The sequence below is a fragment of the Rhinopithecus roxellana genome, chromosome 4 (genome assembly GCF_007565055.1).
Source record: "Rhinopithecus roxellana isolate Shanxi Qingling chromosome 4, ASM756505v1, whole genome shotgun sequence".
Classification (NCBI taxonomy): domain Eukaryota; kingdom Metazoa; phylum Chordata; class Mammalia; order Primates; family Cercopithecidae; genus Rhinopithecus; species Rhinopithecus roxellana.
Genome location: NC_044552.1, coordinates 66,991,290 through 67,015,526, shown reverse-complemented (window position 1 = coordinate 67,015,526; position 24,237 = coordinate 66,991,290). Strand labels below are relative to the sequence as shown.

General features: G+C 35.7%; 1 protein-coding gene and 1 non-coding gene across 4 annotated transcripts in view; one reads left to right on the top strand and one right to left on the bottom strand.

Annotated features, from left to right (window-relative positions):
- Positions 1-24,237, bottom strand: part of SCAF8 (SR-related CTD associated factor 8) — a 230,669-nt gene that overhangs the window by 122,903 nt on the left and 83,529 nt on the right. For 2 of the 3 annotated variants that reach the window (XR_004056706.1, XM_030928253.1), the window contains exons 14-20: positions 22,820-22,933; positions 21,031-21,187; positions 18,972-19,105; positions 16,965-17,109; positions 13,837-13,905; positions 10,792-11,010; positions 8,521-9,991 (exon numbers count right to left, since the gene is read on the bottom strand). Coding sequence is in view for 2 of the 3 variants with exons in the window: in XM_030928253.1 (XP_030784113.1) it covers positions 8,535-9,991; positions 10,792-11,010; positions 13,837-13,905; positions 16,965-17,109; positions 18,972-19,105; positions 21,031-21,187; positions 22,820-22,933 (2,295 nt within the window). In the remaining variant the exon portion in view is untranslated. Of the gene's footprint in view, positions 1-7,871; positions 9,992-10,791; positions 11,011-13,836; positions 13,906-16,964; positions 17,110-18,971; positions 19,106-21,030; positions 21,188-22,819; positions 22,934-24,237 lie in introns of those variants that run through there. The other variant, XM_030928254.1, reaches the window with a different exon arrangement.
- LOC115897124 lies at positions 16,075-16,178 on the top strand. Its single transcript, XR_004057064.1, has one exon. It is a non-coding gene; the product is annotated as a U6 spliceosomal RNA (small nuclear RNA).

Sequence of the window (24,237 nt, the reverse complement as noted above, 5' to 3'; positions counted from 1 at the left end):
CATTATAACACAAAATAATTCTAAAATGGAATTTCTAGAAAGATGCATTTTGTCACTCTACAGTGTGCCTGCCTCTTCCACTGTGTTGTGTGTTTAAGATTTTTGTCAATTTACCCAATTTTGTCATGGGCTGTTATCAACTGAACTGTGTCCTCTCACCCCCAAAATATATGTTAAAATCTTAACTACCATGTCTGAAAATATAACCTTATTTGGAAATAAGGTCATGGTAGATGTAATTAAGATGAGACCACACTGGAATACGGTAGGCTCCTAAACGAATATAACTGATGTCCTCGTAAGCAAAGGAAAACTCGAACACAGACATGCACACAGGTAAGATGAAGCAAAAACATATGAGGAAAGGCAGCTGCGGGGTGATGGAGGCAGATACTGGAGTGATGCATCTACAAGCCAAGAACACCAAGGATTGCTGAGAAATGCCACAAGTTTGGAAGAAGTAAGGAAGGATTTTCCTCTAGAGCCTTCAGAGAGCATCACCCTGACGACACCTTGATTTTGGACTTCTGGCCTCTGGAACTGTGAGAGAATAAATGTTGTGTTAAGTTACCCAGTTTTTTCTATGTCGTTGGAGGAGGCCCAGGAAACTAATTACACACACCATCTATTAAAATCTACCATTCTAAAAAAGCATCTTTTACGGTAAAGCACTGAAGTCAGCAAAACCTGCGTTCAAATACCTATGCAAATTAAAAGCTGTGTAACCAACCACAGGCATCTTTTGAATTCGCCTCTTTACTTGTAAAGAAAAGATAACAAAGCCTACCAATAGGGTATTTCTGCAATATATTTTGTAGAATGCTTGCCACACTTCAAGTCTCTCCACTCTCAAAACCCTCTCTCCTTGTAGGGAGAGTGCATTAAACCTATGGTTATAGACTATTTCGCTAGCAAAAATGTATGAAAACAGAGGGCTGTAATTAAAATATTCAATAAATTTTACTGAAACCCTTGCTAACGTATAAACTTAGTTCAGTAATAAAGACTCGTTATTAAAAAATGCTTGTTCATGTGCAAGAACATTTATTTCATGTAATAAGCAAGGTAATTACTTTTACAAAGATTAGTGGAAATATAACTCATAAACTTGATAAACACATTCTCCAATGTGGGAATTAGGTAAGAATATGGCCACAATGGTCAAGAGTCATCTGTCCAAGGACTCTTGAAAAAAGTTATCAAAGGCCAGCATCATGACATGCTGTGGATTAAACCTTATATGAAGATAAAGTTTAGTGACTTGAATAGAAGACTTGAAAAAAAAATAAAACAAAATCAGGTTATATATTCTAATAAGGTAAAAGAACTGTAAATTATCCACTGCCACCAAGGACAAAGACTAGTTTCTAAACTCTTCATATGAATGCAAGTGGTGAATAAACACTAACACTAAACGCTTACTATGTGTAAAAATGACACATTTTGTTTAATTCAAGCCATGGAATGTTCCTAAAATAGGAGTTTTATGCACAAGAAAATGGTACTAAGTTTTAGTTATACATGCAGTGTATAAATGTTAAATTTTGGAAAGAAGCTGCCAAAACCAAATCCTAAAATATAGATTTGTAAGCAGTCACTGGCTCTGCTTTACCAAGCATTTTAAAAGATATAAGGAGTTTTAAATTTTATTTAATTTGCAGGAAAAAAGTGTATTCAAAAAGAAATCTTAACATAAATGCCTGCCTCCAAAATAGCCAGTTACTAAGAAATTTAAAAATATTATGCCATGGTATAACTTTAAGGGGGAAAAAAAAAAACTATCATGAAAATAGGGACCAGGTACCTATAGGGGCTCATGCCTATAATCCCAGCATGTTGGGAGGCGGAGGCAGAGGCAGAAGGGATCACTTGAGCCTGGGAAGAGTTCAAGGCTGCAGTGAGCGATGATCGCACCACTGCACTCCAGCCTGGATGACAGAGCGAGATCCCATCTCAAGAAAGAAAACAAAAAAGAAACAGAAAAAGAAAAATGAAAAAGAAGGAAGGGAGATCTAAGAACATCAAACTTAAGTAATTAGCTATAGGAAAAGGAGATAGCCCCACCTATGTTTGTAACAATGAAAACAATTTAGTAGTTAATTGTGGCTGTAAACATACAGCTGGTTGGGTCATGTTTTTCTGCATACACACTGCCTAATATCTGGTGAGCCTCTATCATGTCAGGCACTTTACCAGATGGTACACACTAATTTTTGAATCTGGTACACAGTGTTTAAATCTTTACTACGATACTTAAAAACTGTGAGTCTGCAAAGTAACTTAAATCTGACTCGGGTTTCTTTTCAGAAAAACAGTGAAGTAATAACTACCTTACAGGATTGTCATAAGGATTATATTGTGCAGGTAATACAATTATTCCAGTTCCTGTCACATAGCATGTGCGCATTTAGTATTAGCTAATATTATCTTTAATAATGAAAATAGCCCCTCAAATTAGCTAATAACAAATCATGTTTAGAGGCTCAGTAACTTGTCCAAAGCCACACATCTAGCTATTGTTAAAGGCAGTTTTAAAAACCCAAGGGCAATAAAATTTGTGCTATTTTAAAAAGTGTTCCAATAATGTTAAGTCTTTCCATTCCTCTTAGTTTTCTTCCTCAGCTGGTTATTTATAGAACAGAAAGCTTATTTCATAGACTTGAGGTAATTAAATGCTAGAAATGATGTCACTGAGTGACGGGGCAGCAAATGACTTTCAATGCAAACAACAAATCCAACTGATAGTCCTTGCCTGGAATGATGGGGTCAAAAGGGAGCCTGGAGTGCTCTATGAGAAGGATTTGGAGGCTAATTCTGAGAAAGGCAGAAAAATAAAAAAAACAATGATAGCTGCCCACAGGGGTGGGGATGGAAGTGGCGGGAGAGGGTAGGGAACAAAGAACACAGGACGACCAGGTGCTGTATTTCCACCATTGTTGTTCAAATACAATATACTTCAACTATCTATTGAGCTCCATGCAAAAACACTCTCAATAACTGAAGCATCTAACGTCTTCCATACAATATGAAATTAGCCCATTAGCACAATTCTATCCCTTGATATACAATATATATTTTACAAATTAATTAGAATATTTGTTCTGTATCGTGAATAAACTTGGCAAGAAGTCCAAGTCATTCTAAGTGTATATATGGGAGCAAAAGAGTCTGATGAAAAAGGAGGAACATAAGTGGAGGGGATGAAAAATGCCTAAGCAAAGCTCATGCCCAAATAAATCACTGATTTGCATTAGTTTTGGCATGCACATCTAAGTAGTCTTACTAATAACATTACTGCTAGACCCTGAACACTTAAAATATTGTTCCGAAGAGATTCTTTCTATAATCAAAACATTTAATCACATGTATCAAGTAAATTTTCCTTGAGGTATTCCATTAAAAAGTTTCACTTGCGTAACAAAAAAATACTTCCCTACAAAACCTTCTCATATGCTTCCTTCCATCCCTTTCTTGCTATAACTCATCTTTAGATTAATGCTTAAATTTAAGCTATGATAACTGACTTCTCTACTTTAGACTCATCCTCCAACACCAACTGCCAGTTAACAGTATGCTTTGTTGAAACACTAAACATACTTTCATGTAACTAAAATATCTGGATTTTAAAAAATGTTAAGAATCTCAAGTGCATGGTATAATAAAGATGTACATATTTTAATATATCTAAAATGGTGGTATGTGGGGATTTAAAAAACCATATATACACAGGAAGGTGCGTGTATGCATTTATTTTATATATATATATATATATATATATATATATATATATATATCTCACCCTCAGGAGATCCTGAATTAGTAAGTCTGTGGTGATCATCCTCTACTCCCCATCCCCCCACCAAAATATTTTCAGAGAGCTCCACAGGTGATTCTGTTATGTATTTCCTGCCTGAGGACCACAGAGCGAGGTGGTCTCAAATTGCTTTCAATATTTATGTGCCCGTATTTAAAGTATGCCTTTCCACCAAAAGAAAACAATTTGGGTTCTTAAGTTCTAGTTTTAGAAAGTTTTGCTGGATATCAAGACATTTCTTTTTTAAACCTTCCATTAAAAATTATACTAATATTTTTCTTCAGAAGTAACAAATTTTCAGTGTCTACAATTTGTTAGTTTAAAAGATATCATATATAAAACCACAGCATGAACAATATTAAAGATTTATAATTCTGCACCACACTGTAGTATGACCACTTCAAACAATTTAGACCTTTATTTTGCCTAACTTAAAAATGAATATAAAGATACTTGCCTTTCTATATATTATGTAAGTAAAATATTTTTAAAGAGAAATATGTTCAAGTTTTCTTTGTAAGTTAAAAGCCAAGTATTTTATTAATATAGCACCCAATAAAGTAATGATGATGAAGGCACATAAGGTATAACGAAGTTTTAATATTAGAATCTTCTTGTTCATTACAGGTTGTGCCCATCTAACATATATATATTATGTTGGATATATATTTATGTTAGATAGCTAATATATATATACAGAACAGAAAGCTTAATAGATAGATATATATATAAAACATATAATAGTGAGGAAAAACAAAATATTCTCTAAATCACTTGTGGTGAGGGGTGTGTGTGTGTGTGTGTGTATCGAAGTTTAGACTGGGCTAGGTGTGATGGCTCACACCTGTAATCCCAGCACTTTGGGAGACCGAGGCGGGTGGATCACGAGGTCAGGAGATCGAGACTATCCTGACCAACACGGTGAAACTCCGTCTCTACTAAAAATACAAAAAAAATTAGCCGGGGCATGGTGGCAGGTGCCTGTAGTCCCAGCTACTTGGAAGGCTGAGGCAGGAGAATGGCCTGAACCCGGGAGGCAGAGCTTACAGTGAGCGGAGATCACAGCACTGCACTCTAGCCTGGGTGACAGAGCGAGACTCCATCTCAAAAAAAAAAAAAAAAAAAAAAATTTATTAGATTGGTAGAAAATTTATTCAAATTAACTAACAGTAATGTTCATATACTCTTACTAAACTGAAAGTCCATTTCAATAATACTGTACTTATTTGATACTAAGAAACTTCACATTTATCTCTGAATTAGGAATGTATCTATAATCACTAGCATGTCATATTAGAAGCACTGTCTACTTCTGAATGGTGTTTCTTACAATCAATGGCACCTTATATCCCACGAAATACAGTGTTTATTTAAAAAGTACTTTTTCAAATTAAAAAGATGACTTCTCCTTTTTAAATTTACAAAACATCTCCTAACCCCCAAACAACCCTAAATGTGTGGCTCCTTAAACTATAATATTTCGTATGAGTGAAAAATGGCAAATAAATTTAATGAAGCAACTAAACTCTCAGGACAAAAGGAACTGCTCTGGTAAGAACGCAATAGCTTAAGTAATGAGTGCATTTTTATCAATTAAATACTATATGGAGTTACTTTCAGAGTTTTAAATAATTTCACACTTCTAGTATTTTCATCTTCTGATACTTTCAAATTATTTGTCTACCCTTTATTGAAGTAAAATTAAAGGAACATTCTATCTATAACATGATGCAAAATAAGTTTCTATCAGTGTATGCATTTATGCTAAGAACACAAGCTAATGTTTAATGAAATGTTTAATTACAGATAAAAATGTAAAAATCAGGGGTTCTGTTTGCTAATACTGCAGAAAGGCGTAACATTCTAACATGTCACAAATTAAAACACTACGTGATTTGGTGTCTAGTTACCACTACTTGCAACACTTCAAACCAACGTATTAAAGTGGTTAGGTTACTCCTTGCACATTTCTAATTGCTAGTATTCTAGTGACAGAATTGTGACCAAAAGCATAAAAAATGTGATAGGTCCTATGCCAAATGTATCAAAGTAAGATAATTAACTTTTCTCTCCATCATTTAAAAAATGGCAAATGCAATTATGAGTTTTGAAAATTCCGAATGAGGATAATCTCCTTTCACTTAAATTCTATACAACAAAAAACAAGGACATAAGAACAAGCACATGATAACTTCTTTCAACTATTTTAAAAGAGTGTCACCACACATTTCCAAGATTGGTTTCTAGACACGGTAAGGATAACTGGTTAGGTAACTTTCACCACTAGAATCTTCAAACCAGTGCAATGCTTGTACATTTTTTTTTTTTTTAAGTACACACATGAAGGCCCAACAGTGATAAAAAGCTTGGTATCAAAAATCACCAGAAAGTCTTATGCTTTTTATTGTTACTTAATCCAAGTGACTGTCACTTAATTTTAATAATGGTAAACACAACTAAACTAGTTTGAGAGAAATCTCAGCCAATACAATTTCCTTAAGGGCAAAGCCAATATTTCCTGAATATTAAAACTTTGCATCCATGTAAAAGGTTTTCCTCATTACCCTAAGGAAAAAAGAGCTGAAACCAACTCAAATTGTTGATTGAATTGAACTACCTTGGAAATAGATGCCATTTAAATATTTTTACTCTTTACTTTTCTAAATAACAAAATAAATACTGTACTATCTCTGTTCAGAACTTGTAAGTCATCTTTTATTTTTGGCCAGGAACCTTAAAGTTTTTATAGCTCTCTAGGTCATCAGAGCTAGGCAAGACCAATCCAATTTTAAATGACTGGTGTGTTCTATCATTTCTTGGAGCTATCTTTGCTTAGAAATTTTGGATAAACAGAGCAAATGATGAATTGCTGGGAAGGCACTGGAAACAAAATGACTATTCATAGAACCAAATAAAAGCCTTCCGCTGGGCACCGTGGCTCAAGCCTGTAATCCCAGCACTTTGGGAGGCCGAGGCAGGCGGATCACGAGGTCAGGAGATCGAGACCATCCTGGCTAACATGGTGAAACCCCGTCTCTACTAAAAATACAAGAAAATTAGCTGGGCGTGGTGGCAGGCGCCTGTAGTCCCAGCTACTCCGGAGGCTGAGGCAGGAGAATGGCGTGAAGGGGGGGCGGGGGGAGCTTGCAGTGAGCCGAGATCATGCCACTGCACTCCAGCCTGGGGCACAGAGCAAGATTCCGTCTCAAAAAAAAAAAAAAAAAAAAGCCTTCTATTAGAAACTAAAAAACACCAATGGTTTTATATCTGTGTATGTAAGTAAAACCTAAACGAGAACAAACAGCAAATAAAAATTAAAAGCAAAAACAAACAGGAAGCCAACCCCCAATTTTTTCCTACTCAGTTTACCTTGGAGGCTACAGTGTTTATCCAGAGTCCTACAAAACACATGATGGGTATTTTGTTCCTGGTATACATACTAATGTCTTTAAGTCCACCAGTACCACTACACATTTTGTGCAATTAAGAAATTAACTTCAGGCACATGACCAGTGAGTACTTTAGTTTCAGTACTATCTATGCAGAATAGCAAATATAGTGTGAAACAAAGCAATGCAAGCATTTATGTGAAATTTGGCTCCATGCTAAAACTGGCTTCCTGCTTACCTATATTAAAAATAGAACTGCCAAACTACCAAGGTATCTCTTTATAATATCTCTTATTTTACCTTCATCAAGACTAAGAGCTTTAACTATAACCCATGTTAATTACCCACATTTCTCCAATTTTCTACCAGATTTCAAAGAATATTTTGTTATCTAAACTTTTTCAACTTTCTATTTTCTCTGTATGTGCATGAAGACGGACATACAGAGAAACAGAAAAAAGCTACACGACTTCCACAATAAACATACACAGATATTATACACATACTGAGGAGGCTGCATGATTTTTATATCAAAGTACATGCTTTTTCCACCACAGAGTTCTTCACTGTTGTTACGATAGAAAGCTTTTGCAAAATATAAGCACATGCTAGTAATAATTCAAGGTTTTAAGAATTTATAGGTTAAAAAAATACAATTCCTAGAACACTGTTATCAAACAAATAAGTTTTATTGGCATCTAAAAACAAAAATCACCCAACATTGAAACGTACTTTAATATTTACGTTGTTTTCTTGTGTCTTTTTTACTCACTGCAGTATGAGGAACAAATCACAAACACTTACTTTGGAGAAACAGAGACCATAGTGTAGATTTTACAAAATCACTTTTTAAAATCTCTGTATTGTGCTCCTCAAATACCTAGAGCCAGTCTTTGCATAAAATATCACAGCTTTATCTATAATCTTAAAATTCTGCAGCAGCCTAAAGATATGGATAAGATATACCACCACTTGCTATTCTGAAATATATCTATTACCATATCCAACCTAATGATAGTTATCTAAAAAATTCTTTCTTCCATAGGAAGTCTCTGACAAGCTGTTATTCATTTCCTTGACGTTAAAAGAATCTGGGGCCAACATTTATATTTTATCAGAAAAATAAAAAAAAAGTTTACCTACCATGTTCAGATTAAGAACAATGTCTATACAAGTCAGTTGTACAATTATTTTAAGAGAAAGGTGAACATGAACATCAGATTAACTTAATTCTGGCAGACAAAAGTGAACAACTATGGTCCAGTCAGCCATTATCTATTACAGAGAGATGACAACTTTACAAAAGGTATCTTTTACCTACTGAGTGATGATTATGTCCCCTCAGTTTCTGTGCTTTCTACCACTGGTTCACTTTCTATATCAGCAACTGTGTCACTCTTCTCCTTGTTTATTTCATTTGAAGATGTCAGTTTTTCATAAAGTTCAGGATCATTCTGTACTGGTATAGGTGGTGGCTGAGCATGTCTCTCTGTATTTTCACCATTAACCTGAGGCACATTATCACCTTTTCGTTGAGAAGTGGCCCCTTCAAAATAATCAAAAACCCGAGCATGAGGAGGGGGAACCCAAGTGTTTTGAATTCTGTCTCGTCCAAGACGATTTCCGTTCATTTCTCTGCAGAAATCAAAATCTCTGTCATCCCTATCCCTTTGCCTCTCCCAGGGTCTTCTGCGGTCATCAAAATCTCTGTGAACTTCTTGTCCAAATCCTCGGTTCCAAGGACCACTTCTAGGATCAAATCGATAGTTTCCAGACCGAAATCTACCTCTTTCTTCATGTAAGCCTTTTGGACCACCGTAGACTGGTAGAACCCGATGCTCTCTCTCATCAAAATCTCCTCTATGCCCCCAGGGCTTCTCTGGATTAAAGCCAAAGTGGTCTCTTCGACCAAGATGATCTATACCTGGCCTCACAAGACTCTCTCTTATATCTACAGGAGGTCTTCCAAAATGATCCCTACCATCTAGTGGTGGCCGTCCAGGACCTTCTCTTGGATCTATAGGCCGCCCAACCACATCTCTAACATCCACAGGGGGAGGTCTACTAATGCTTTCCCTGGTTTCTATAGGAGGAAACCGGTAATCTCTGTCTCCTTCCTGTTGAATGTTATCATTCCCAAGCGGTATCCTTTTTTCTGGGTTAGCAACATTGTCTATGCTTTGTCTTCCAGGAGCTAAAAAAGGTCTTTCTGGCTGACTAAAAATATCTCCTGGAGGAAAAGGTCCACGGGGTGGTGGATGAAGAGCTGAATCAAGTACCGATGGGGGTGGGATTCCCCGTTGGGGTGGAATTCCAGGCTGTATTAAAGGGAATCTTGGCCCAGGTGCCTGTGGTATTAGTCCTGGACGAATGTCTAACATTGGCATTGTGGGCATCCTTTGATTAGGGATACTTAAAGGGGGTAAGTTTTGAGGTCCAGCTGGTGGCTGTGTTCCCAGAAGTCCAGAAGTATTTGGAACATTTGGTGGCTGTACTCCTACAAGTCCAGAATTGTTAGGTATATTTGGGGGTAGCACTCCCAAAAGTCCAGAACCACTTGACACACTGGGTGGCTGTATTCCCAATATTCCAGAGTTATTTAGAATATTTGGTGGTTGGGCTCCAATAATCCCAGAACTACTGGAAACATTAGATGGCCGGACCCCAAGAATTTCAGAATTACTTGATACATTTGGTCTTTGGACTCCCAGAATTCCAGAATTGCTTGTCACATTTGGTGGCTGTCCTCCTAAAATTGCAGCATTACTTGAAATATCATTTGGAATCACTAAAAAAAAAAAAAGAAAGAAAGAAAAGAAAAAACTCAAAATAACAGTCAAAAGTTTCCAATAATTTTAGCTTAATCAGCTACTTGTATCCCCCAGTAATCAAGGTACATTAGCTACTACATGAAATCTTTTTAAGTTAAACAAAAATGTCAGGTATTATACTGATTTTCCACCTTTAATAAAAACCTTTCTAAACCATAATTTTTTTTTTTTTTAAGAACACAAGTGGAGATTTAAAAGGCTTTAGGACAGGAAAGAAAAGAAAGGAAAGCACACTTGGAAGAGACTCAAAACAGGCATCAAGGTCAAGTGCCTCTAAACCATAATTCTTAATGTACCAACAGTGGGACTACAGAAAAAGGACTTACTGTTTTCAAACACCATATTTATCTTCTAGAGTTAGCTGGATAATACCTATTAGAAGTAAGTTCCTGGTAGAAGTTATTCACACTCAATACTTGTTCATTTTTATCTTTCTGTAAGTATACAGATTTTGTGTAATACTATTTTGACAACACATTGAAGTAGTCTCAATAGGACGAAAAAAAAGGGGTGGTGGTGTGAGGGTCTTAATGGAAACGTACTGAAATCTAGACTGAAATCTAGATTATCCTGAACAGAAGGCCACTTTTTTCAAATAGAAATTTTAGGACATAGTGATCTCTTTTTAAAAAGTGCAATATTTCAGCATTTGTAGATTGAAGTGGTTACAAATGCACGCTACCCCAGAATTAAACAACAAATACAGAGAGGTAACCTAGCTTAGACTTAACTTTTTTAAAATTTTATTATTATTTACCTGATCTGGTGTTTTCACCAGAAGAAATCTGGTGGTCTATCAGATGAGGTACTTTATCTTCAGGCTCTGCCTGTTTAGTTGGAGCATTAAAAACATTTCCAGCTGGCAGAGCGGAAGTAGCAAGATTGCTGGCAACAGAGCCACCCGGTATAACAAGGCTACCAAATCCAACATCTTTCACAGTTTCCGGGGTCATGGATAATGACGGCTGCACTAAAGCTGTTTAAAGAGGAGAAAAACATATTTCAGATTTAATGAGTCAATTCATGTGCTAAGTTTTCTGGCAGTTTGAGTATTTAATTTATAATGGCATCTCTGTATTACTAAGCACACTATGTATAACAACCAATGCTCAAATGACAAAATGAGTCATCATGAAGAGGCTAAATTACATTTAGAAAGCTTTATCCAAAAATAGTGAAAACTAACAATTTTCAGAAATATTTCACCAAAAATGTTAAGATCAGCACTCAAAAAAAGTAAATTCTAGTAACAAAAAATTAATAATTTTCCAGGAATGCCAGATAAGTGAATGTCTAAACATACAGAAATAACTAGTGCAGACTGAAATGTACAAGTATGAAAATCTGCCCAATCCCCCTGCAATTACAATGTACTAAGGTCCTAACATTCACTTAACATTACCTTTTGTCAAAAGAAGTTAGAAACTCATCAGATGAGAATACATAAGGTGGACTACAAATATGAAGCTATAAACTTTCCATCTTAAAGAATGGGTAGAAATATCCCTAAGTGCATTTGTCACATATATTAAAAAACACAACCAGAGGAATACAAAATTAATTACACAATTAAAATTTTTAGTACAATTTATGTCACTTAGAATACTGTAAAATCATACTTGTAGAACTTAGGAAATGCTTTATCTTCATATGTAACTCTAGATTACCCGGGAAAAACTGTTAGCATACAAGAGCTACAAAAATAAAACCATCTATGGTCATGTACGAGAATTAAGAGAATTAAATGAGACAGGCAAAGGCAATTGGGAAAGCATCTGGCACACAACTATTTCTCTTTTTCCATTAATTGACTGCAGATTTTCCAAAATTAGTGAACTAGGAAAAAATTGGGAGGTGGGCTCTAGTTACCCTCTGTGAATAGTGAATTCAGAAATGACTTCTGAACACTTTGTCTAATTTTCAGAAATAAACAATTCTTCCTAATGAACCAATAATAACAAAAAGAAAGGCTTTTAAACCTATCTTTTTTTTTGAGATGGAGTCTCGCTGGGTTGGCCAGGTTAGAGTGCGGTAGTGTGATCTCAGCAAGCGATTCTCCTGCCTCAGCCTCCGGAGTAGCTGGGATTACAGGCGTGAGCCACCACACCCGGCTAATTTTTGTATTTTTAGTGGAGACAGGGTTTCACCATGATGGCCAGGTTGGTCTTGAACTCCTGATCTCAGGTGATCTACCTGCCTAGGCCTCCCAAAGTGCTGGGATTACAGGCTTGAGCCACCACGCCCAGCCACTAATTCCTGCTTCTAGGTTTTCTTAAAACAATTCTGACCCACCTCGGCCTCCCAAGGTATTGAGATTACAGGGGTGAGCCACCATGCCCGGCCAAATTTTAAAGCTATGTAAACACTGAAAGGGAGACAAAATTTAAGAATACAAGGAAAATGAATTAGATAATCAAAAGTTAAAATCTTTATATATCACATACAATCTTCAAGTCTAATTTTTGAGGTAGTCTTCCTGAATTACTAAAGGTTTTTTCAGAAGCTTGGAGAATTAATGTACATAAAGAGTAGACTAGAATGAAAAAATTATTAAAAGGGTATATTAAGCATTTCTGTAATGTCCAATGATAGGAAAAAGGAAATGAATAAATGTCTATATTTACTGTTGCGTTGCATTACTTTTGAAATGTCTACTCTAAAGAAAATACAGATATCAAAACCAAGTAGGCTAGAGTGTATATCCCATAAAAATGTAAAAAAAAAAAAAAAAAATTACACATGAAACTGGCACCACAACTACAAATGAAAGATTTATTTCAGGTAACCCTGATAAAGAGTAATTTGATTATACATTTTTAAATTAAACTTTTAGGTTCAGGGGTACATGTACAGGTTTGTTATATACGTTACTCATGTAACAAATATTTATAGATACACGCACATGTACCCCTAGTTATGATTATACACCTTTGGGATAAAAAAAAGTAGCAGAAAAATCTTAGCTTCATCCAGTAGCCTTGTTGGCAGTAACACTACTTTCAAACTACTATGTGTATGTCTGTATTGTACAATAATGAAAAGCAATCATGTCACTGTTTTCAGTATATGAGAACACGGGCAAATATAAAAATCAAACTAGCTGATTTGTTAATAATGCATATTCATTTTTTTCTGTTCAAAATGCACATTTTCTAGTTCTGTCCACTAAAAATTCCTAGACTCAATGAAAACCCAAGAGCAAAATGAGAATCTAGTACCCAGAGTGAATTCTCTAGATACCGTACGTACCCCAATTGGAAAAACGGCCGATTCTCAGATTGGAGGGAGGAAAACACAAGATTTGTCTGGGATATACTGGGCCAAAAAGCTAAGCAGCTCTCAAAACTAATGTGACAGGGAAGCAACACAGGTCTCCCACCGTCCAAAGATGAAACAATTTGCACTTCAAAAAAAGAAGAACGCAACTGACTAGAAGTAAAAAAAATCCATTAATCCATAAATACTAAAGAAACTGAAGGAGAAAAAAAAGGGAGGACTGGGGCAGGACTGCACTAACATTAAGACATTTAATACACATAGCAAAACAAAAAACACAAAGAGGATGAGAGGACCTTCTCTGAATTTTGACTAAAATAAAACCAATCATAAGACAGTTTAAGACAATCAAGCAAATTTAAATAAGAACTATCATTTACCGTTAGTATTTCAGAAATTATCTAACATACACTTGTCTTAAAGCTTTCATAATAAAAATATTAACAGTAATTCACAAGAATGAGAACTGACACACTGAAACTAACACTACCATGAGTAAAGAAAACTCTAAAAGTAGAAAACTTACATGTTGGTACTACTGGTGGAATTGCAGGGGGTGGCACAACAGGTGGGGGAACTGGAGGCGGCATGAAACCTACATGGAAAAAAAAGAACCCAAAAAATAGCACAAGAAAAATTACTTATTTTAAATCAAAGATTCAAATAGCTACAAATGAAACTTCATATTCTTAAAATGGACTACAACCTCATATTTATATATTTTTTTTCTATTTTAAAAATGGCTTTTATATATGCCGCCTTATTTGATCCCTAATAAGGTAGGTAAAGCAGAGATCCTGATTTATGAGAACATCCTATTTATTTACTCATTCAAGTCCTGTAGCATGCTCTATGGTGCTGTAAAATCAAAGATTAACAGGAGCCAGGTAAACTGTTTATATATGCCATTTTATTTATTTGATACGTGTGTTTACTCACTAGATCAAAATGTTTGTTTCTTTGGATAACACTACATTATGTTTTAAGCATTGAAGTAAACCTTCTATTTAATACTGACTTCTTAATGATTTCAATTACATTATTAATTTTAGATACCGAGTCTATGTTTCTCAGGCTGGTCTCAAACTCCTGGCTTAAACAATCCTGCTACTTCAGCCTCCCGAGTAGCTGGGACCAGAGGCACACACCATGGCGCTCAGCTTATTAATCATTTTAAGTATCACACTGTAAATTTGCTTCTTTGCACTTTTTGAAATATAAAGCTACCATTACATTCAACTAGAAAATAATGACTAAAATAATTTTAAACTATAAAATCTACTTTGGTATTCAAGGTTTGTTCCTCCTCTCACAATCCTGATTGTAACTAAGTTTTGTGGTAAATTATATGATACACATATTTAATATTTTTAATAAGATATACCTTTTGTACGTTTAAAAAAGTGGCTAAAAAGAATAAAAATACATGATTTTTCAACAAATTAATAAGGAATGACTTCATAAAGCCTATATGGTTATGATTTTTGAAATAATCACTTAAAAATTTCTGAAATATTTAATTTTGAAATCACAAAGAGAAAATTAACAAAGTTTTCAATATTCAAAATAAAGTTATTAAAATTTATATCAATTTCCTATTACACATTAGACTGTAATTTAAAACATTTACAATTGCATGACCTGTAAATTACAACCATTCTCAGACAACAAATTTATTTTTTATTCTTGCTAAAAACTCTACCCAACATCTAAGAACTTAAGTAACGGCCGGGCGCGGTGGCTCAAGCCTGTAATCCCAGCACTTTGGGAGGCCGAGACGGGCAGATCACGAGGTCAGGAGATCGAGACCATCCTGGCCCAAACGGTGAAACCCCGTCTCTACTAAAAAAAATACAAAAAACTAGCCGAGCGAGGTGGCAGGCGCCTGTAGTCCCAGCCACTCGGGAGGCTGAGGCAGGAGAATGGCGGTAAACCCGGGAGGCGGAGCTTGCAGTGAGCTGAGGTCCGGCCACTGCACTCCAGCCTGGGCGACAGAGCAAGACTCCGTCTCAAAAAAAAAAAAAAGAACTTAAGCTACAGAAGTCAACATACTGTATTTCTTCTCTTATAATATGCAAATAATTCATGAATTCAAATACATTTTAATTTGGAAAAACAATATATATATTGTTTTGACCTAATAAACTTGATAACAAAATTCCTGAATTAGAGTTTCTAGGTAAAAACTATAACTTAAACGGGTATCTCATAAAGTAAATATATATAACTGCTTACATAGTTTAAGGTGGAGCTTTTAGGCTGGGCACGGTGGCTCATACCTGTAATCCCAGCACTTTGGGAGCATCGCTTGCTTCCAGGAGTTCACCAGTATTTCTCCATCATTCTTCTAACCTAATCTCCCATGGTCTAATAAAAGCTCTTTTTTTTTGAGACAGGTTCTCACTCTGTCACACAGGCTGCAGTGTAGTGGTGCGAACACAGTTCATTGTGGCCTCCACCTCCTGGGCTCAAGCCTCCTGAGTAACTGGGACTATAGGTGTGTACCACCTCGCCTGGTTACTTTCTTATTTTTTGTACAGACAGGGTGTCACTCTGCCTGGGCTGGTCTTGCATTCCTGCACCCAAGCAATCCTCTCACCTCAACCTCCCATGGTGCTGGGATTATAGGTGTGAGCTACCATGCCCAGCCTAAAAGCTCTATCTTAAACTATATATTTAGTTGTGTTTAAGTAATCTATAGTTTTTACCTGGAAAATCTAATTCAAGAAACTTTTTTTTGGTTAATCAGTAATTTATTAGGTCAGTACTTGCTTTGGCAGCACACACCCTAAAATTGGGATGATATAGAGATTAGCATGGCTCTTGTACAAGGATAACACACAAATTTGTGAAGTGTTCCATATTTAGAGAATAAAAATAATTTATTAGGTCAAAATGAAGTATTACAAATTCAATTAGCCTTTTAAATATAATTTCTAATGTTTAAATGGAGCCTACTGATTCTTAGGAGGGACAATGCAAATTTTCTGATGAAATGCTGATAATTATTAGAGAACTTTATATAAAAACTGCAACAGAAATTTTACATTAAGAGTAGTCTTTTTTTTTTTTTTGCCTTTTTTTCTTTTTGAGACAAAGTATTGCTCTGTTACCCAGGCTGGAGCGCAGTGGTGTGATCTTGGCTCACTGCAACCTCTGCCTACCAGGTTCAAACCATTCTCCTGCCTCAGACTCCCGAGTAGCTGAAATTACAGACCTGAGCCACCACGCCTGGCTAATTTTTGTATTTTTAGTACAGATAGGATTTCACCATGTTGGTGAGGCTGGTCTCAAACTCCTGACCTCAAGTGATCTGCCCACTTTGGCCTCCCTAAGTGCTGGGATTACAGATGTGAGCTACCATGCCTGGCCATGGTTTTCAATTATTCTAAAGAAATTCCATTACTCTGTGCCAGTGCTTCTTCTCCCACCAATCTGCATCCTGAGAACAAGTTAGAAAAGAAAACTCTCTGGCCCCTACCACAAACCAAGTAAAGCAAAAACAGTGGAGGCTGGGCCCAGCAATCTGTGCTGTAACAAGCCTATGCATGCTAAGGTCTCAGAACCACTGCTCTATGGTATTTAAATCTGAAAGAAGAACAACTTAAATGATAATCTAAATAGAGGTCAAATATTAAAACAAAAATTCCTTACCAGGTGGTGGTTGTGAAGGGTTAAAACTTGCTCGTAAAAAAGGAGGTGGAGGAATTGGACTAAATCCAGGAGGAGGAACCGGCATCGACACAGGAAATGCTGGTGGGACTAAACTAACTGTAGGCACGGCTGGCGCCACTGGAATCTTTTGTGGACAGACAAAAAAAGTTCAGTCATCAGTTTATTCACCTGCATCTTGGAACAACTAAAGGCAAATTATTCTATTTCTCTTTCAGGATGGTAACAAATACTATTAAAAAGGGTTTTATGCCCCCTTTTTGTATACTTGCAAGTGAACTGACTTAGGGTAAAAACAAGGCCATGTTATTCAACAGATAGTTTTTACCTGGAGATTATGAATTTGATCTTACATTCAAGCGATGTAAACTAATGGTCACCTAGTTCAAAACTGAGTATTATGCTCCATTTTAAACTGCCATCTCCCACTCAGTAACACCTATGTTATGCAACCTAACCACCATTAGGAATCATGTCAATAACAGCTTTAGAATGGCTTAAATTTCTCATAAATTTATTTTCTAATCCTAGCATAAGTACCTTTTACTCACTCTAGGTACAAGTCGCAAGTATTCATCTGCACCACAGCTTTAGCTCTCTTCTAAATTTCACATTACATCAAGTGTCTATTCAACATCCCAAGGGTGCTGACAAAAAGATACTTCTACCTAACACGTATGAAACAACTGATTTTCCAGTCATCCTTCCCGAAAGAACTCTTCTCACAGTCTTTCCCAGTCTCAGTTAATGGTAACTCTATCTTTCCAATTTTTTGGACTAAAAACCTTGCCTCTGCTTTTGCTCATAATAATCCCAAATCCAATCACACTAGGAAAAGTCCTGTTGGTTACAACACCTTCAAAATACACCTAGTATCTGACCATTTCTCATTACCTCCACTATTTTCTCATTACCTCCAGTGCAATAGACATTCCAGAAGTCTATTTTGAGCCATCACCAGCTCTCATCTGGATTGCTACAACTGTCTTTTAACTGGTCTCCCTACTCAAAGCTCACTACAGCCTATTCTCAAAGTAGTAACCAGTGCAATTCTTTAAAACTGTAAGCCAGATCAAGTCACTCCTCTGCTCAGAATCCTCCAATGGCTCCTTATCTCTCTTTCTGTCACATGTAAAGACCCACCATCCTCATCTCATTCCAAGTGAAAGCCAAAGTCCTTGGAGAGGTTTATCTTCAACTAACTTGCCTTTCACTGGCTTTATTCTAGCCCACTTAACACTCCTGGACCACACCAACCATATTCCTGGTGTGGGACCTCTGCACTGGTTGTTGCCTCTGAACAGAATGTTCTTCATCAGATATCCACATGGTTAATTCCCTTAGTGCTTTTAAGTCATTGCTCAAATTTCTCATTCTCAATTAGGTCTATCCTCACCATTCTATTTAAAATAGATCAGCCTTATGCTACCTTTTTCCTTCCATAGGATCTCATAATCATATTTATTTTACATTTTCTGTCACCACTATTGAGAATAAAAGCTCCAAAAGGGCAGAGATTTGTGGGTGTTTTTCACTGATACCTAGAAGAGTGAGTGTCACAGAGCCAGTACTCAATAAATATTTGTTCAATAAACATATTTAAATATGAATGGCATCATTTCTAAAAATAATTTTTCAAAAAGTATTTGATTAAACTCATTAAAATAACTTACTATCAATTTGATTCCTCAGAAAAACATGAATCTAAAAAAATCCTGTGAATTCTCAGAAACAGTATTTCCATATTTATCTTTATTTTAATGTGTTTAGCACAATGATACCACAGCATTAGCAGACTTTTTTTTTTTAAGAGATTTAAAAGAAATATTCTTTTCCCTAACACTACTGACATTTCCCTAACACTCAACATTTATTCTGATATGGAGATTTTCGTTCCGGTTTGATAAAGTAAATACAGGATTAAAAACAGAAATGTAAAAGAACACATTAAGGAAAAAAAAAAAAAAAAAGACCCACTTCAACACTAACCTGCAACATAGCAACAGGAGGAGGGAAAACCTCTGCCTGGGTTGTGACCACTGTCTCCTTTTCAACTGGAGTTGGGCTCTGAGTTGTCTGCACCGTCTCTTTAACAGGTTCTGCGCTTTTCACAGTTTCCCACTCTAAACAAAATATTTGAAATTGATTTCCTTTGGATAGGTGAAACTTTTCATTTTCTTCTTTGTATTCATTTATTTCACAACTAAATTCTTCATCTACCTTGGCACATCTTTAAGACATATCCACAACTGTAGATTCCACTCTAGACTTCTGCCCAGATTAATCTGATTAGGATACTATAGAGTTCAAAAACCCATGACACATGAGACACAAAGGAAAGACACTAAAATATTTCATCTAAAGAAAACACTTAGAAGGGATATAATAGATATATATATCTCAATGGCTGGCTGATATAAAAGGAACTAACCGTACTCAATTTTTAATCACAAAATACAACAAAGGAAGACCAACTAGAAGAGTATTAATCCAATACAATAAAATCCTTCTGAAAATACAGCTATGCAAAAAGAGAACAAAGAAGCTCTAATGGTTCCTCTCTCATGCTTCTCCATCTCAAAGTAAAGATCAAGTAAGATAAGTAAAATTTATATGACTTTGCCTCTCTGTACCTATCTGCCTTGATCTCCTACTACTCCTTCCTCACTCACTCTGCACAAGCTATACTGGTCTCCTTATTTTTGAATACAAACATGGCACTTGCTGTTCCCTCCGTATAGAATGTTCTTTCCCCAGATGGCTGCATGCCTTACCCTTTCAAATATCTCATTCTTCATTAGATCTTCTACAACCACATAAAAACTGCAACACCTCCACACCCACATTGCCCATCTCCCTTCCCTGATTTTTTTTCTTAGAACTTACTGACACTAAAGTACTATATTGTTTATATATTTTGTTTATTATCTGTTTTCTTCACAGATAATAAATGTGTGAAACATGCGCTAGTAAACTTTATAGCATTTGAGGCTTTATGGGCCATGTGTTCTCTGCTGCAAGTGTTGAACTGTTATTGCAAAAAAAAAAAAAAAAAGTAATATAAAATAGGTAAACAAGTGAGCATGGCTGTGCTTCAATAAAACTTTACAGAACAGGCTACCAACAGGATTTGGACCATGGATAGTAGGTTGCTGACCTCTGCGCTACATTGCACAAGAGGAAGAATTTTTGTCTATTTACCTCACTGCTATAATTCCAGTTCCTAAAATTAGGCCTGATACACAGTACAAAGTAAAATATTTACTAAGTGAAGATACTGGAATAAGCAGCCATTGGCGCGGGTGGGGTAAAGAGTAGGCCTGACAGGAAGAGTTTAATAGAAACAAAAATGGTTCAAAATTTTGCATTGGTCTGAGAAACAAATATTCGGAAAATTAGCTAATTCTGATAAACGAGCTAAGGTGTGAAGAAAAAAGGTGTGTATATACATTTCAGTTCTTTTTCAAATGTTTAGATTTCCTATTGGTTATAACTGCAAATCATTTTGTCAATTTTTAACTGAAATCTTTTAAAATAAAAAGACAATTTTGGGAGAAAAAAAAAAGCTGGCTAGATGATCATTTGGTATTGTCAAAGGCATCCCAGAAAGTATTTAACATTATATGAATCTGAACCTCCCTAAACTAAGATTCTATTCCTGCTATTTTCAACATGGATACTACTCAAAATAATCTGCAAAGTGTTTCAAAGAAACTTCCCAAGTTCCCACTTAAACTGAAGCAATCACAAATATTCAGTTTTAAAAATCCCTCCTACACGTAACTCTCAAGTATGAGAATGAAAAAAAAAACTCATACATTTAAAAATGCTACATTTATAAAGACTTCCACACTTTCTAATCTATACTTTGACATCTATGAAACAGGTCCCATTAAGCATGTACACTAGGGCACAGGAATGTATCTTTTCTCTTTTTTAGGAGATGAATCCAGGATACACAGTTAATGCTATCACCCCAAATTCATTTCAGCTACAACCTTCTAACCATACTTTTTTTTTAACAATAAAAAGACCTTAAATTTCTTACCAGTATTTACAGTCTCCTGATCAATCATGCCTCCTTCTGCAAAACCTTCCAAGTCATCCACTTTAACTTTTTCCCATGGTATATATGTAACTCCAAGATCCACATCCCAGAACTGTTTGTATTCTGTTTTTACACCTTTGTTTAAAGCCCAAGCAATCTATTGTAAATGGGAAGAGGAACAAAGAAAGCTTATACATACACACTATAAAAACAAGGTTAAAAGTTCGAAATTTTATTTAAACAATGTAAACACAATAAAATTGGTTTTAGAAAACAGCTGGAAAAGCAAAGCTGGAAAACTAATTGTAGCCAAAAAAAAATTTTTTTCCAGTTGTTTTTCTTTGTCTGAGACAGGGTCTCACTCAGTCGCCCAGGCTGGAGTGCAGTAGCATGATCATGGTTCACTGCCTTGACCTTGCGGGCTCAAGCGATATTCCTGCCTTAGCCCTGCAGTAGCTGGGACTGTAGGCAGGCAACACCATGCCCAACTAATTTTTTTATTTTTTAGTAGAGTTAGGGATTTCATCATGTTGCCTAGGCTGTCGCAAACCCTGGGTTCAAGCGACCCACCCACCTCGGCCTCCAAAAGTGCTGGGCAGGTGTGAGCCACTGCGCCTCACCAGTTTTGTTTTTTAAAATGAAACTTACATTAGACATAGTATTTATAATAAAGGATTCCCACTTCTTATTGTAACTCTAATAGTGCAATGCACTTTCATAGAAAATCCAAATCCACTTTTCACCATAAAAATGTCAAACTACATCAGGGGTGATTAGAACAGCATTTTTCTCCACTTTTTGAGACAGGGTCTCACTCTGTTGCCCAGGCTGGAGTGTAGTGGCATGACCATGGCTCACTACAGCCTTAACTTCCTGGGCTCAAAAGATCCTCCCACCTCAGCCTCCCAAGCAGCTGGGACCATAGATGCATACCATCACACTCAGCTAATTTTTAAGTTGTTTTGTAGAGATGAGGTCTCATGTTGCCCAGGCTGTTCTTAGACTCCTGGGCTCAAGTGATCCTCCCACCTCAGCCTCCCAAAGTGCTGGGACTGAAGGTGTGAGCTGCCACACCTGGCCCGTTATTTTAGAAAAAATATTTTATTCCAGAGGAGACTAGGTACACTTTAGTTTACACAAGAAACTTAGCCATGAATGAAAACAGATGAGCATTTATTGATTTTAATGAAAATAGTTATTCTAAAGTTTTTAATTCAGTTGTAGAAACTGATGAGATAAACTTCAAATAACAGAAAGCAAATTGTGAGTTAATCATAGAAAGTATTGGAAAGATATTCAAAACATTCTCAGTATAAAGACTAGGAAGAAAATAAAAATATTCTGATAATCTCTTCACAAGGGCCTGGTTTATATTTTTAAAAACATGTCAAGAAAAAAGAAATCAATAATATAATTAGAAGGTATAGTTAAGGAATATTGGGAGGAAAAGTGAATGAAAGACAATACTATAAAATGAACACGTTCGGCTCATAGAATGGTGCCCCAGTTGACTCAGAAAGCTGTGCAAGTGTAATTTCAAGGAAGTAACTGACTGAAGTTCTCGTTATTGGACTTACTCTTACCTATATCTAATTCTGTAACTCAATGAACTGAAACAGTAAGTTTCTGATGAGGTTTGTCCATAACATTTAAAAAGAATTTAATACAGAGATATTCTAATAATCCAATAAAAGAGTTTGTGACCCTTTCGTGAAAAACTCAGACTTTAACATAACAGACATTAAAAATACTGCCCCCCAACCCCAAGTTCTACTCCACCAAATCTCACCTTAATGACCTTGGACCCAATTTTATACGATCCAGAACTGAGTTTCTGAAGAGCTCGAAATGCATCTTGTCGATGAACCATGCAGACATAAGCACAGCCTCTGGGAGGAATCATCTAATAAAAAAAATTTTTTTTAAGAAAGGGTATAAGAACAGAAATTCATTCTGGTATTTTATGGTTTAAATGACACAAAACATTGACTACTTACTAATACTTCAATTTTGATAGATTACTGACTTATATTCCCCTTTCTTCCTCCAGCTGTTTATTAGTAGGTACAATTCATGTACAATTAATAACTCAACTTTTAAAATTCCAAAATTCAAAACTCAATTGAGGTATCATAAACCATGATACATGAAATCTTAAATATATCGCAATATTTTTTGAATACAGAAAAAGAACTATTAAAAACAAAACAAAACAAAATGTATAACTTCATATATATAATGCCACCAGATAAAAGGAAAGTAGTAGTATATGGTCAAAATATTTGAAGGCAACAATTTATTCCCAATATTACCTAAATTTTTCCAAATGTTATACTGAGTAATGCAAAGAGGATTTTTCTTTTGGGGAATTATCTTATCCTTAATATAAAATTCATAATCTGAAAGAATTGATAAAAATTTTCAGTCTTATAAAACTTTATTTTGTTCAAGTGCTTCTGGCAAAGGTTTTAATAAGAAGAAAATAGCCTCAGTGTTAAGATTTGAGACTGATTTATAAAGCATTTAACTATTCTACAACTATCAGACCATAAAATTATCCTTAATATATTAACTCAGAAAACTATGCACAGCATTTCTTTCTGAGAAACTCAAAAGGCATTCTATCATTTTATTTTCACTCAATACCTAATAAGCCGTATCTGTTATTAAAGCTTATACAGAAACCTTTTCCTTGGCCTTGCTAACACTTCAAGCTACCATCTCTTTAATATTAATATCAAACTTCTTAAAAGAGAAGTCTATCTAAACCTTGACATTCCTCTTTATCTACTGCAATCTAACTCTAATTCCTCACCAACCCACTGGAAAATACTCTACTCTCTTCAAGCTCACCAGTGACCTACTAAATGCCAAACTGAATGGACTTTTTTGTCTTTGACGTCCCCAAAATTAAATGAGTGGATTATGAATCTTCATTTCACAAAATAACTTAGTGCTTATTATTTATAAGTACTATGCTCTCAAAAAGTAATACAATAGAGGAGAGGGATAAGGCAAACAGATGCTCAAGGGACCACGATACGATAAAGACTACAAACATGATCAACAAACAGGAAAATACAAAATGTAACTTGGACACAAGCTGTGTTCAGAGCAATGATTCCTGCTGTGTGTCAGAATCACCTATGCAGCTGTGCACTTTGCTAAAAATTTGAAGACATTGAGCATGGGCATCCCTAATTTTTC